The sequence below is a fragment of the Rattus norvegicus genome, chromosome 5 (genome assembly GCF_036323735.1).
Source record: "Rattus norvegicus strain BN/NHsdMcwi chromosome 5, GRCr8, whole genome shotgun sequence".
Classification (NCBI taxonomy): domain Eukaryota; kingdom Metazoa; phylum Chordata; class Mammalia; order Rodentia; family Muridae; genus Rattus; species Rattus norvegicus.
The window spans coordinates 144,464,351-144,480,358 of NC_086023.1; the positions used below are offsets into that span (position 1 = coordinate 144,464,351).

Here is a 16,008-nt window from a genome sequence, read left to right on the forward strand (position 1 = left end):
ACTATAGCCATTGTAGAAAATAATAAGAAGGTACTTCAAAAAATATGATGAGAATTCCCAGGAACCAACTAAGTTGTCATCCTCTGACGTCGATATGCTCACCACGACACATGCATGCCCATACTGTAAGACAAAGACTGAGTCTTCAACTCCAGCTCCTACGTAGATCACAGGTAATTTGTGTACATGTTATTCAGGGTCAACAGCATCAGGATGACAGCTTTGCGTCTAGGATTCTTTTCTAGTTTAAGAATCCTGGAACTTATGGTTGGCAGCAAAAAAACTAAATACAAGCAAACAAAGGAGATGAAGACTGTGAAAGAGCGATTCTTGGGCAACTGCCTTGAGTGTGAGAACAAATAGAAATATTTCTTCAAAACCACTATTTCTACCTGCTCTAGCACTTACGCTCAGCTTAGCACAATTTGAAAAATTCTGAGTGGCTATGTCAAGAATGAATGGACTTCTCTGTCCTCTCAACTCCCAATTAGAGCTTTTAAAACTCACTAGGAAGGGCCGGAGAGAAGGTTTAGCAGTTAAACACACTTGTTGCTCAGATTTAAATCACAATACCCACATGACTCTAATTCCTTTCAGAGAGGATCCAAAGCCGTTTTGACTTCCATGCACACCAGGTATGTGAACACATTAAACATATATACATGTAAGCAAGGTACTCACACACATAAAGTATTAAAAAGTAACAAAAACTCTGAAAGAGGGGTAGGTCCTGAACATTTCTCACTCGAGGTAAATTCCTGATGTGTGTGGCCAAGAAGAAGCTCATGCTCCAATCAGCTTTCATTCACAAGATGGAGGTTGTACCCAAAAACTGACAGGCGAAGAGCACTGGGATCCTTATCACCCTACCTCAGATAATTTATAGAGCAGCTGTAGACTAGGCTGGCCTCAAACTCGGAGCTCTGCCTGCTTCCTCATAAATGCTAAGACTGAAGGTATGCACCACCACCTTTAGTGCAACTAACTTTTTTTTTTGGGGGGGGGGGGGGAGACAGGGTTTCTCTGTGCAGCCCTGGCTGTCCTGGAACTCAGTCTGTAGACCAGGCCAGCTTCAAACTTAGAGATGCACCTGCCTCTGCCCCGAGTGCTGGGATTAAAGATGTGTCCTGCCACCACCACCAATGCAAGTGACTTTCTAAAACAATAGGGGACAGGGATAGATGTTACATGTAGGAAGCACAGAGCTATAGACATACCACTAAGTGAACACATACACAAAGGAGAAAATAAGATAATATCCATTTACAGAAACGTAATAGCACATTAAAAACTAATGCATCTCTGACTTCAAATCCTGTCTGCATTATTCTAAAGCTTATACTAAGCCTACAACATTAGTTACTAACAAACGTTAACTGTGTTCACAGTATGATATGAATTAACTTTTATTTGAGCTAACTTATTAAAAGCCTCAGATAGAGAAATACCTTATATTCACAGACAAACTGTACAAACTGCACTGGACAAGCCATATAAGCAGGAAACAGTGTACTCGAAGTAATCAGATGCTCCATTCCCTTGCCCTAAATAAAGTACCATACCTGTCTGGCATTCTTTGTTTTGAGTATGTGGTTTGCATGAGGTGGCTTTAGTCTGTGTGATGGGTTTGCACAATAAAGCTTTGTTCTTCAAAAGCCTTGGAGGCTGGGAAGGTGGAAGTTTCAGGGCATCTGTTTGAGTACTTGCCTAGTTTTAAAAAAAAAAAAAAATCAGAAACCAAAGGATTTTCAAAATGTTTTGAATAATTATAAAAATTTCAACTTTAAAAGACATATCATTGGAATTACATAGAACCAACATGAAAATATGCTAATAAATAAACCAGATATGTCATATGCCTCAAATATTGAAAGTAACCAAAGAATATTTTAATAACTATCAACTGACTGAATGTACTTACTATATTTGCTTATCAAGAAAAATACCAATAAGCTTATTATAAAACACCGATAATCAGTACAATGGGGAATTTTAAATGATATCTGTTACTTCCTGATGACTTAGAGGCTAACACAGTCTTAGAGGATGTAACCAACATTAATGGAATCACTTATGACCACCCAAAGTAACTTGAAATGCTGAAACTACAGTTCAGGGACACAGAGTTTGCCACCATCAAAAAAAATTAAAAAGTAACTCAGACATAAAAATTATTCCAGAGGCTAGGAACATTTTCAGGAAATATCACTGTTTCAGAATATGCTTTGTTCATTATTTTCTCTCTTTATTCTTCATTTAAGAGACAACATAGACATTATCGAGTGGAAAAAAAAATTATATGTAGAATGACGAGCATGGAATGAGAGTGAGGAGGCCTAAGTGTTGGTGTTAGCCCCAGAACAGCCTCTAAGATCACATGACCAGCCTCTAAGGTCACATGACCAGCCTCGGGACATTTACTTTATGTTTACCTTTAAAACCTCCAGTCATTAATTACATAAAGGTCCCTACCAAACATTCAAAGAAAAAAGGTATATAAAAGATCTGATTAGATAACAGAAACTGTATTCATCAACAATTCTACTCAACAGAGTATATTAGCTCAGACCTATATGTAATACATACACATGAAAAATATAGTAACACAAATTAACTTACATCCCCGATGATTTTCGCTGTTACTGTTGGAACTGCACCTTAATAGAAATTCAAACATAAATTTAGGATTTAAATTTAAACATCAGTATTAAAGCCAATTATCAGCCCATAAACACTAGTCACGATGATATATAGCTTTCCACTTAATTCAGTAAGAGCAAGCAGTGAACTTGAAAGTATAAAACAAGAAAAAAAGATGGGGAACTTGTAAAGACACCATGATACACATGGGTGATGCTGCCAGGAGCCACACATACAGTTTGGTTTGAGACCCTGGGACAAGGGATTAAGATGTGTATTTTATATCTCAAAGCAGAACTGAAGAACTGGTCTCCAGGTTCTCCCAGCATCCCTCAGTCCCTACCTGGCCTATACTCTGTCCCTAACACTGAACTTCCCAGTCCCAGGAATGGGCTGTCTTTCCTCCAGAAGCTCTTCCCTACATAATCCAGACATTCTGGATCTCTACCTCACCACACACGAGTGCCCTTTCTCTCTTCTCCCCACCCCTTGCCCACCCCCATGTTGACTTCCTTGGCCTTGGTCCTTGGGTGTCAGTGAATCCACCTAAGAGCAGCTTCCCAATTGACCTGCCTTTAATATATTCAAATCTGGCTTAGATTGGCTCATTTTCCCAGTGGAGAAATAACCTATCTCACACACACTATTTAACTCAAGTAGTGAGGAAGGCAGTTCAGACGCAGCTGTACCTTGTAAGACGCTGTTAGCGTTTGCTGTGGGCTGTGCAGCAGGAGCACTTGCTAGAGAGACCACATTAGCAATAACGGGAGTCGAGTCCTTTCTGAGGGACGGGGGGCCCGCAGAAGCAGCTTGAACCATGGAAATACTTGCTAGTTAAAAGAGAAACAAAGAAGAAAGCTCATATAATTTACGTATGTTTTACAGAGAAAGCAACAGCTCAAAGGAGACCAATGTTTCCAGGATTGAGTAAGTTGCTACGGGGCAGAGAAACTTCAGAAATGAAGGGGCTTGTTTTATCATTTCTTGGCCTTTCGGTAAGATCAAGTGTAATGGTTTTTCTTTCTCACTAAATCACTGCATTGTTTGCTAGTTTTTGATTAATGAAATTTGAAAGTCTCTCAACAAAAATGTCCAAAGACACAATTCCAACTACTGACAAGACAAAGTAGATTTAATGAGAATATAAAACAAAGATGTTTCTGAAATCTTACCTTCATATGTGAAGGACTTTGTAAGGAGCTTCTAGAGTAGGCCCTTGTTTAGATTCTTCTGGGTTTCATTCAGAGCGGCACTAATTTGTGCTCCAAATCATAAAGCTTCTAAGATTTTTATGCCCTAAATATGTATACAGTTGGTTGTTGATTGACACAGGTCTCACTCACTATGTAACCCACTATATGGCTGCTCATGCTCTCCTAGAAGTCTTGATCACCTCCCTGAGTAAAACTAGAGACAATTTCCACCATGCCTGACTATATACATGTGGTATATTTAAAGGCCCATGGGATCTGAAATCTTCTCATTATGGAAGTCAACGTGTATACAGAATTTAAAAACTGTAAATGTCACTCTTTTCCAGAAAATTGAGTAGGGCTAAGTCAGTATTCTGAGAAAAAGCAACAATAAAATTTATTTGCCTGCCTGGTATAGTAGTACAAGGTTTTAGTCCCAGCACTCGGAGGGACCAGGATCTCTTAAGAGTTTAAGACCAGCATAGTCCACGACAGCTAGGACTCTCTTACACAGAGAAATCCTGTCTCAATAAACAAACAAACAAAATCATTTGCTTTCAGGTACTCAATAAATCATCTAAATGTTAATGATATTTGTTTAGTTTTATTGTTGTGGCTGCTGCTGTTTTGGCACAGGGTCTCTCTATGCAGTCCTAGCTGTCCTTGAACTCAAGAGATCTGCCTGCCTCTGTTTTCCAAATGCAGGATTAAAGGCGTGCACCAATATGCCCAGCTTGTTAACAGCATTTGAACATAATAAGATTTGTATTTCATAAAATTACTGACAATTTATATATTCTAATCTGCAGAAGTAAAATAGTTAGCTCCTTGTCCTGATAAGAGTTCACATATTCCTCACTGCATTTTACCTGTATTGTTTTGTAAAGGTGGGTCACATACAGTTTGCTGATGACAGAACATCAAGATGCAAAGCAGGTTACAAAAGTGTTTTATGTCACCTCGCCATTTCAAAGACTCACTGAGTTTACCCTGTCTCTTGCAACCATCACATTTGGCCATCTGAAACACATTGAAGAGAGCAAAGAAGAAACAAATTATTAGGGGCTACAGAGGTGGCTCAGTGTGAGGAGCATTTGGCTGCTCTTCCAGAGGACCTGAGTTCAATTCCCAGCTCCTACATGGTGCTTGTAACCATCTCCAGTTCCAGGGTATCTGATGCCCTTTTCTGGACTCTGAAGGAACCAGGCACAAACATGATGCACAGACATACATGCAGGCAGGAAAACCCATATACACATATAAAAATAAATAGTTAAAAAACAAAATATCTCTAGTCTGATGGAATAAAATCAGGATAACAAGAAATGAACTTTAGAACTTAACTTACAAATTTTTTAAATTTGAAATTAATATATCTCTTGATGTATTTGTAATTTGACAAGATAGCATATTTGCTTTTACTTATAGAACCCAAATCATCAAGTCAAAGGTGATTATCCTAAATTGGTAAATATTCATATACTAATGATTAAAAAAGTGTGTCTGTGTGTGTCTAGTACGTGTGCTTCAACATTTTATCATCTATCTAAAGAAACATGGGACGGCCCAAGATTGACTCAGACAGGGCAATCTTTCCTCAATCACTATCTTATTCACTAAAGGAATATCTGTCAGTTGAACTTAGAGCTCATCGACTGCACTCTAGCTGTCTAGCTTACTCTCTGGGGCTCTACAGCCAAGCACTGGAATTACATGTGGAATTTTATGAGAGTGCTGGAGATTCAAAATCCAGTCCTCACACTTGTACAGCAACTACTTTACCCACTGAGACATCACACCAATTCTACCAATGACATCATAAAAAATAAATCTCCTTTTAAAATCCAACTCATTAAGCAGCAATTGAAAAACAAAGTTCTGGGCCTGTAGGAAGGCTCAGTAGTAAAGGCACTTACGGCCAAGCCTGATAACCTGACGTCAATCTTCAGACCCACATGGAAGAAAGACAGTCAATACCCACAAGCTCTCATCTGAACTCTTTCCCACACGTGAGTCATGGCATGCATGCACCACACTCATATGTATGCATTCCTCTGCATATAAAATAAGTTAACAAAAAGTAACAAAAGATGTTTTTCAAAATTAATTTAAACGAGTTTTTTCAGAATTCAGAAGACAGAATCATGTATTTAAGTAAGTGAATAAAATAATTATTAAACTATTTTAACACAGGCCGTCTGTATCTTCTATAAGAAGTTAAAAACAAAAGGAGTAAATATAAGTCCCCCCATATATGTTGTACTAACTGTGAAGAAACAAAACACTTAATATTAAAGGAACTTTAATCATTAAATTATTATTCTTGGTACATGAATTAAGAAAAAGAACCTAATGCTAATTCTCTCCAAACCCAGGAATGTGAATATTCTTTTTTACCTGGTAAAACAGAACTGTATACTTAGACATGCATTCTTCACAACAGAAGTCTTCCACCTTTCCACCCAAATTATTCTGTATTAGTTTGGGAGAGGTCTGTAAACAGTAACTGCACATTTTACAATGACTTCCCCAGCGTTTTCCCAAGTCATGTTTATAAAGCAATTTGCAACCTAAGAAATCAGAAAAGATAAAATTAAAAATGAGCTGAATAATAATCATATTTTCATACGTGGGACTTAACCAACTGACAGGCAAGAAATCAGTTACAGGATCAACACTAGCTGTGTGTGTGTTGACTGAAATGTTATATATAGTAAGTTTTATGTCATAAAGGTTTTGTTTCATTTGGAATGTGAAAATATACTAGGTGCACAGTAGGATACAACGTGAAATGCAATTATTTTGTATAACAGTCAAATAATTTGAAAGCCACTGCTCAAGAAGGATAACACTGCCATTTTGGAATCAAGTAAAATTTCTTAACATATATATTATCTGAAAAAAGAGAATCACTTCACTTTGATATCCCTATTCAGAAACACAAACTTAGGTGCTACTAGAACTTAAAACCTTCCGTCTAGAAACGCAAACAGGGCTTAAAGGCCTGAGTTCTCCATCAAGCTAATGGGGTCAACCATCTCATGTACTGTACTTCAGAGGACCTTTGACTTCATTTTAATATCTACATAAAATTAAGAACTAGATAAAATAGCAAGTTATCTGTCAATGAATCAAAAGACGTTGTGGGTCTGTACAAAGGATAAATTAGACTGCCACAGTAATGCCTTTAATCAATAACTACTTTAGAAACCACCGCCAAGCTCAAGAGTAAGATTGTGATTTGTCTTTTACCTTCACTACAAAATGACTTGTCAGCACCTGAGAACCTCACAGTCTCCTTTATAATTTTCTCAATTTTACAGTATTCACACATTGCCATTACATTATTGATTTTCTTATATTCATCAGAACAATTCTTGCCACAGAACTGAAACATTTTACCCTGTAAAGAAATATTGAGTAGTAGTTAGACATTTGGTTTATATTATAGGAATTTCCATTCTTCTTACTTCAAAAATACATGGAAAGCAGCTAGGCAATGGCACATCTGTAATCTTGGCACTCAGGAGGCAGAGACAGACAAGATCTATTTGAGTTCAAAACCAACCTGTCTACATCCTGAGTTCCAGGCCAGCCAGAGTTACACAGTAAGCCCCTATCTAAAAATGGAAACCCAAATGGTGCAACTTTGAGACAGAAAATAAAAAATACATTGACAGAATGTATTTGAGTTTATCCTCAAACTCTGCCGTGAACCTGTACTTTGTTTCTTGCCTGTGTTTTGTGCTCACGTTCTCAGTGAGTAGCCACAGCTAACCACACACTCGCAATCCTATGCACACGCATTTGCACAGCAGCGAGGAGCCACTCTTACCTTGTAGTCAAGAAGCTCTGGCTTTGTGGCAAAGAGACGGTTACAATGTTGACACCTAAGCTTCACCACACTTCGTGCAAAGCCAACATGCTGGGACTGGGCAGCCAGCCTCTGGAGCCCAGCAGCCGCAGAGGAGCTGTGGACAGAGGTGGGGGAGGCAGCTGGGGTACTCCCTCCCCCTGCGGATGCTGATGAACCAGTGGGGATGCTCACGATCACCTGGCCCTGAGACAAGGGCACTACTGAAGAATTCATTCCAGTTGGTTTGTTAAACAAGTTCTGAAAAAAGTAAGACAATAAGAATAGGTCTGTTTAATCATTTGTTCTAAGACTAGAAATTGTTCCCCTCTGTATGCCAAGAAAGATTCTAGTAATGCAACAAGCTAGGTACCTTGTCTTTGAATACCTTAAAACTGAATGAGGCAAGTCTCATTCATGTGGAAAAAAACCATCCAATAATCATCAAAACTAGTACTCTCTCAACAGTGTCGTTAAATTTCATGGATGACGACTGTACAGGCTGAACTACTAATCTAACTGAAAAGCTCTAAGAGAAACAAGTAGCCTGGCACAAGGAAACAGTAAGTGTGTATGAGCACAGCAGGTGACTCCCTGACTGAGGAAGAGGAAGACCCCAAGGTCCTACCTGGAAAGCTAGCACACAACTGTAGCTGCAGAAGTTGCGTATGCTCCCGTCTGACATGGCTAGATGGTACTGAGGGATTGCTGAGGTTTTACAACTGTTACACTGAACTTGGACACCTTAGCAAATGAAAGTAAAAGCTAATGAGTCACACGTGAACCTAGGAAGAATTAACGTATCAGACAAAATTTCAATTTTCAGGTTAAACTATAGGAACTGAAGCTAACCTCAATCATGCCACATCTATCATAAACTAACTGAACATTTAAAAAGTTTAAAAATTTTAAATAGTCATAATCTACCCTAAAATTATAAAATAAATGGATCTTGAAATATATTGGATGTGGATAAAGAAAATACATTAAGGAAAGTTATTTGTAATCCATTCAGTAAGGGGGATGCATAAATAGGCAAACAAGTAAATGAGGTTAACAGGTAATATTTTACAACAAGTGTGAAATATGTTTGTACTAAAAATCGATTAAATTTAGACAAAAAATTGGGCCAGCAAAAAAGTAGTAACTAATTTTCCAACGATTACATTTTATAGTTTATGAAAGCAGTATTACCTGCAGAAGTAACCATTTTAACTCTGTAAGCAGATAAGCAATTAACAGAACAGAAAAGCTCTGTCTTCCCCAAGCTATTGGTATTCTCAATCATTTCTGCTGAGGATCTCAATGATTTGCAAAGCGCACATGGTGTTATTTTGGCTGATTTCTATTAACAGAATAAAACAACATTCATTTTTACCAAATTCATAAAGCATAATTCTTTGAAATGTTTAACTTAACTCTGTTGAAATATTACTACTTTTTATGTGTGGTGGCAGGAGTCAATCCCAGGGTCCTGCATGGTACATTTTTTCCCCTTACTCATGAAGTATTTGAAACAGCAGTTTTCAAATGACCATTATTACAATCCTCAGAAAGACTTCACAAAGGAAACTTGTATGTTATTCTGAAATTCTGAGTATGCATAGTACATATGTATGCATACGAAAGTGAAAAGTACTTCACTGAGCAACACACCATGGAACCATGTGAGACTTCCATATTTCTATTGTATCTCATTAGGAAACAGTGTTAGGTATAACCTAGTAGTTAATTTAAGACCTATTAACTGATAAACATTGCTTTTACAAAGTTGTTTTATACATAACACAACTGGCTCTCTTTTATATATTAGCCAAAAGCGTAAAGAGATTCCTATGAGAGATACTATTTAAAGCACCAAAATTCTAATTTAAGGAAATCAGTAAACTTAGGAAACTCAGTTTCAATCCTCTCCTTTACCATGCATATTGTAAGCAACAAGATGAGAGCAGAAAACAGTGATTCTGACAGAGCAATCGTCACTCAACTAGGGACTCAACAGAAAATAAGGTCAAGTACTATTACCCTGTCACACACTTAAGAAAACACTGCTCAAGCTACAACTAAAGACTTGAAGATCTTCCCTTTCTGTGATAAACTGTAAACGTGACACTGAAATGCGTGTATATTAGGATAAGCCTGATCTGGAACATCTTCTAACTCCCAGATCAGAACTGTAAACACTAACTTAAAAGACTTGAATCAGGGGCTGGGGATTTAGCTCAGTGGTACAGCGCTTACCTAGGAAGCGCAAGGCCCTGGGTTTAGTCCCCAGCTCCGAAAAAAAGAACCAAAAAAAAAAAAAAAGACTTGAATCAAAACATAACTTTGTAAACTTTGCTGACACACCTACTCCTATCAGCTATGCTTTCTTTGTGATACACAGAACCTCATTATACCTCCATCACACCATCTTTTCATTTATTTATATATCAGAAGTATGTCTTCCCACAAAACAGAAAGTGGATGCAATGTTTGCTTGAACAATTTAGAATTAAAGAAAGAAAAGCAGAAGTACTAACCATCTACAATGTGCTGGCTGTGTATTAGTGCTTTTGGTCTTACTTTATACAGCCTAGTTTTCACAGCCATTATCAGGTTAAAAAAAAAACAAAAACCTAGAATCCATGTAGTCTAAGAAGAGTTTTACCCATGTAAAACTGTACGTAAACATATTAGATTGTCTTATTCATTATATTAAAGTTCTATAGTTTGGACGATTTTGTTGGGGTAAGGATTGTTTGTGTTTTTGCTTTGAAGAAAGCGTCTTACTACGTAGTTCTAAATGGCTTAAAACTACCTATGTAAACCAAACTGGCCTCCAACTCAGGGATCTGCCTTCCTCTAATTCCCAAATTCTTAGAGCCAAAGGTGTGCACCACCATGTGAGGCCCTTGTACTTTTGGAAGATTTAGAGTGGGGAACAGAGAACCATGTCCCTAACACAGCATATTTTAATACATAAAAAGTAAACTTTCAAAATTAAAATAAAAAACAATCTAAAATTAAGATGCTTTATTCTATTTTTCCTTTTATAAAGTATGACTCAACTTTTTGTACCTGATATACTATCAGGAAAAGAACAGCCTTCAGAAAATATTACATTTCTTTCATTTGTGAGAGAAAAACATGAATATATACTATACAATAAGGCTAAACACTTTAAAAAATTAGATTTAAACTGAAATCACCAATAATTTTAAAAATGCTAAATTTTTACACCGAGTTCCAGGCCACCCAGTGCTATATAGTAAGAGCCTAACTCTCAGAACAGAGCAAAAATACCCTCCCACAACAGCAAAAGAACTGAACGTAATTATAGTAAAACCTGACTGTAAAATCACTGTTCACTAATTTTAGTGGCCTGTACACAAATTCACTATGTATTAAAGGGGAAAAAAAGTCAGATCAGCAAATGAAATAAATTAGGAAGTCACTGCAAAATATAAAAAGTTTTTACCATCCTCCAGGACAATGGTTCCCACCTTTCCCAATGCCACAACCCTTTATACAATTCCTCATGATGTGGTGACCCTCGACCATAAAATTACTTCATTTCTACCTCAGAACTGTAATATGCTACTGCTGTGACAAATCAACATGCAGTCATCTGTGTCTGCCATGGTATTAGACTACCGCTGTGAGTTACTCCACTCCCAAATGGGTCGTGCCCCATAGGTTGAGGGTAACCTATTATGAAACTAATATTTAACCAAAATTTACGGTGAAAAATATGGAACAAAAAAACAAGACAGTATAGACAATCCTTATCATAGAGTTTGTCTAGTTTATTCTCTGCAAATTTCTAATTTTCAAATAAATACTTGTGTTTAAGGTAGAAAATTCTCTTCAATCTACTAAGATTTTTTATTTTCTGGTTTACAACTGTAATTATGTGGTTCCATTTGCAATAAAATTTATGTAAACATACACATGCACAGACATACATGGAATCTGGACCTTTTTTCTGAAGAGCAAGTATAAATAAAACCAAAAATATATTTGAAAGATCAGAAAGCTGGGGCTGGAGAGATGGCTCAGCGGTTAAGAGCGCCCGACTGCTCTTCCAGAGGTCATGAGTTCAATTCCCAGCAACCACATGGTGGCTCACAACCATCTGTAAAGAGATCTGATGCCCTCTTCTGGTGTATCTGAAGACAGCTACAGTGTACTTATATATAATAAATAAAAAAAAAAAAAAAAAAAAAAAAAAGATCAGAAAGCTACACACTAAAAAGAATAGATATTCCCTAGGAGATATAATTCTACTTCACGTCTGTTTCACTTAAAAATTACTATTCAAAAACACAAACCATATCTGAAATAAGTGTCATACCCTAGCCAGGTATGACAGTAAATGCAGATGATTCCTGCACTTGGTAAGCAAAGGCAAGAGGACTACAAGTTCGAGATTAGCCTGGGTCATCTGACAAATTCCAGGAAGCCATGGCTCCATAGTGAGACCTTGTGTCAACAAAACAAAGCCGTATCCTAAAAAGATGCATTTCTTACTGTGTTTTTTTCTGGGGGGGAGGGAGGGTGTCCTGTGTAACTCTGGCTGTAATGGACCTTGCACTGTAGACCAGGCTGGCCTCAAAGAAACTTGCAGAGATCTGCCTACCTCTGTCTCCTGTGTGCTGGGATTAATGGTGTGCACCACCACTACCCAGTTAAAATAAAAGATGCATTTCTTAATGCAGGTACAGAAACTAGGACATATAGAACTCTATTTCAGAACATTTAATAGATATGCATTTGGCAAATAACCATTTGCATGTAAAAGTTTAACCGAATACTTATCTCATTATTTTAAACTGTTTCAAAAATAATCCTACCCAAAGATTTCAACTCCCCTGAAACGAAGAAAGATCAAGATTAAAAAGATCAAATACCTGCTTGTATGAGGTGACACACATTGAACTACAAAACTTCTTAGACTGTCCCTCAATCTGAAGCACATGGCACTGTCCAGAGCCACTATAGCAGTAACCCCCACAGTTCTCACAACAGTTCATAGTGAGGTTGTTAGCAGAGCGGAACTTAGAGAAACAGGCATCACTGCAGAGCTTATGAACCACGTTCTGGTAATTAACTTCATGTCGAATCTAAGAAGCACAAAATAAAGCCAAAATATCAAACACAAAGAATCAAACACTGTTCTTTAAGCATAAACATTAAACTTACTCATTCAAGCAAAGCAAGAAAGTTGACTTACAACAGCGTTCTTCTGACACATGCTGCACTTGGTTGAAATGCTATTTGTATTTATGGTAACAATGGGCTTTTTTTTCAGTTCATATGTTGACAAGCATGACTGACTGCAAAAATCCTTACTGGTGGTGCTATTTTCAAATTGGGCACTGATCACATCCTTTGGATTTAAAATGTCTCTAAAATGACAACAGAGATAAAATAAGTCACAGAATATTACATTTACCACCCTCTTGGTGTGTTAGAGCAACCAAATAAAACCAAGCTTACAATAAAGGGCATTGCAACTTTTTTAAATTAATACACTTTTAATTTTATGTATATGAGTGCTTTGCATACATGAATGCCTGTGTACCACACCACTTGGGTTTCCATTCAAGGAACAGAAAAGGGAGTTGAACTGGAATTAGCCAGCTGTAAGCTACCTCAAGAGTCCTAGGAATGAAAGCTGGGTTCTCTGAAAGACTAATCAATGCTCTCAACCGCTAAATCTCTCCAGCCCCCAAGGGCATAACTTAAAATTGTGGGTATACATGTATACATCCATGGTGTATATGTGTTGTGTGTGTGGGTCTGCGCACGCACACGCATGCAATCTGATACTGTGCACGTGGAGACCAGTCCTTTATGTCTATGTTTGCTGTCTTCTTCAGTCCATTTCCACTTACTTTCTCAGTTTTGAACTCACAGACTGCCAGCAAGCTCTACAGATCAGCACCGCAACCACCCTGTAGCACTGAGGCTGGAAAACCCTGCTGCCCAAACAGCTTCCCACCAACACGGAGGATCTGCACAGCACTCACTGAGCCAATTCCTCCGCCTGGAACTTAAACTGTGAAGTCTGAGTTCTCTCACCTACTACACGTATCAAAACAATAATGTTTTTAAAATTAAAAAATATGTTGAATGGAGCCATGCCTGGTGGTTCTTGCCAGTTATCATATTCAGGAGGCTGAGGCAGAAAGACTGCACATTCAAGCCTAGACTTGGGCTACACGAGGCACAGAGGGAGTTGAGTTCTAGACTAGGCTTGGTTTTGAGACCCAAATTGGAAAGAGTGGAAAGATGGGATGGAAGGGGAAGCATTCATTGTAGATGACACTGAAGATTTTAATTTTCTTCTTTAAAACTATCCCTATTTTCAAAGTATTTTTCAAATTACATATAAAACTTTTTCAGCTCTTTCCGCCATCTTGGCGTCTTTGGAGGCCTGCTGGGAACAGGACTTCTAAAAAAAACAAAACAAAACAAAACAAAACAAAAAAAAACCAGTATGTCTGGAAGGCTGTGGTGCAAGGCCATTTTTGCTGGCTATAAGTGAGGCCTCCGGAACCAAAGAGAGCATACGGTTCTTCTTAAACTTGAAGGTGTTTATGCCCGAGGTGAAACTGAGTTCTACTTAGGCAAGAGGTGTGCTTATGTGACAAAGCAAAAAACAATACAGTGACTCCTGGAGGCAAACCAAACAAAACCAGAGTGATCTGGGGGAAAGTAACTCGGGCTCATGGAAACAGTGGCATGGTTCGTGCCAAATTCCGAAGCAACCTTCCTGCAAAGGCCATTGGACACAGAATCCGTGTGATGCTGTACCCATCCCGGATTTAAACTAATGGAGAGTAAATAAATAAAAGTAAAAAAAAAACAAAAAACGGGGCTGGGGATTTAGCTCAGTGGTAGAGCGCTTACCTAGGAAGCGCAAGGCCCTGGGTTCGGTCCCCAGCTCCGAAAAAAAGAACCAAAAAAAAAAAAAAAAAAACAAAAAAACAAAAAACAAAACTTTTTCAAACATTATATGTGGAACTCTCAGTGTATGTCCCTGTGTGTGCTGATCCTGCCTTTTTTCTATTTCATGTTTATATTTTTCTATTTCACGTGTCTGTATGTCTGTATGTCAGAGGACAACTTGTGGCTTCTAGGAACGAATTTAGGTACGAAGTCTTTACTCACTGAACCATCTTACTAACCTCTAAGACAGGGTCTCTCACTGATCCAGGAATTCAAAGATTCAACTAGACTGGCTGCCCATTGAGCTACAGGACTCTTCACGTTCCCAGTACTGAGGACTTGAACTCACATCCTCAAAAGGCAACCTTTTTTTTTTCTTTTCTTTTCTTTTTTTTGGAGCTGGGGACCGAACCCAGGGCCTTGCGCTTGTTAGGCAAGCGCTCTATCACTGAGCTAAATCCCCAACCCCAAGGCAACCATTTTTATAAATAAGTTATTTACTCAGTCCTATGTGATACATATTTAAGCATCACTATATAAAATCTAGATGTCCACATCTAAAAATGCAATATGTAAGCATCAGTAATGAAGACAGAGAAGAATGAATCCCCAAGGATTAGGTTCCCAACATAGATCAAGGCAATGGAAGCAACATTCCTCATTGATCTCAATAAATTTATACACCAATTAAATTGTATCTCATGGCAGAATAAGAGGAAACAATTACATTTCTGTTAGCATATAATCAGAAAAGCTACAGGAAAATTTAAAAATTCTTTTAATGTAATAAGAATGTGATCTAACAGAAATAACAAAATTATACTCCTAAATTATGTATTTTATATAGGATTTGAAACCATTTAAAACATGTACGTCCCTCCTATTAAAAAGAACGAGATGTTCAATGATGATAAAAATATGCTCAGCGGGTTGGGGATTTAGCTCAGTAGTAGAGCATTTGCCTAGCAAGCACAAGGCTCTGGGTTCAGTCCCCAAATCCTAAAAAAAAGAAGAAAAAAGTATGCTCAGCATGATAACCCTAAGGGTGCACTACGCAGGCATTGGTGGCAACCGTCAGCTTTCTAATTGGACTTAAAGGCTCTAAGTGGACCAAGAGGAAAACAACTCTTGGCACTGGGGACAAGAGACTGGATGATGTCCAGTACCAAGTGATACATCTACAACACAATCCCTAAATCTAAGGCTCAGAGACCCTGCAGAAAAGGTGGCATTACTGTTCTAATAAATATGTACATTAGCAGAGAATGGGCAAGAAGGGCAAGTGGCAAATAAGAAATGAAAGCTTTTCAATAAAGCAAAACCAGGTAAAAAAAATCAAGTATAATGAAAAATGAGAGAAAAAGAAGACATAAAAATGAGAAAGCC

The 16,008-nt window shown here is 37.8% G+C and overlaps 1 protein-coding gene and 1 pseudogene across 12 annotated transcripts in view; one reads left to right on the top strand and one right to left on the bottom strand.

The window, feature by feature from the left end:
* Positions 1 to 16,008, bottom strand: part of Zmym4 (zinc finger MYM-type containing 4) — a 120,493-nt gene that overhangs the window by 33,096 nt on the left and 71,389 nt on the right. For 9 of the 12 annotated variants that reach the window (XM_039110031.2, XM_063287760.1, NM_001107982.2 and 6 more), the window contains 11 exons: positions 12,902 to 13,076; positions 12,579 to 12,791; positions 8,881 to 9,031; positions 8,315 to 8,430; positions 7,669 to 7,947; positions 7,086 to 7,236; positions 6,231 to 6,403; positions 4,703 to 4,853; positions 3,330 to 3,470; positions 2,620 to 2,657; positions 1,563 to 1,707 (listed from right to left, as the gene is read on the bottom strand). In XM_039110031.2, coding sequence (XP_038965959.1) covers positions 1,563 to 1,707; positions 2,620 to 2,657; positions 3,330 to 3,470; positions 4,703 to 4,853; positions 6,231 to 6,403; positions 7,086 to 7,236; positions 7,669 to 7,947; positions 8,315 to 8,430; positions 8,881 to 9,031; positions 12,579 to 12,791; positions 12,902 to 13,076 — 1,733 coding nt within the window. The other 3 variants (XM_063287761.1, XM_039110033.2, XM_039110034.2) reach the window with 3 other exon arrangements.
* Positions 14,171 to 14,546, top strand: Rpl35a-ps5 (ribosomal protein L35A, pseudogene 5; annotated as a pseudogene).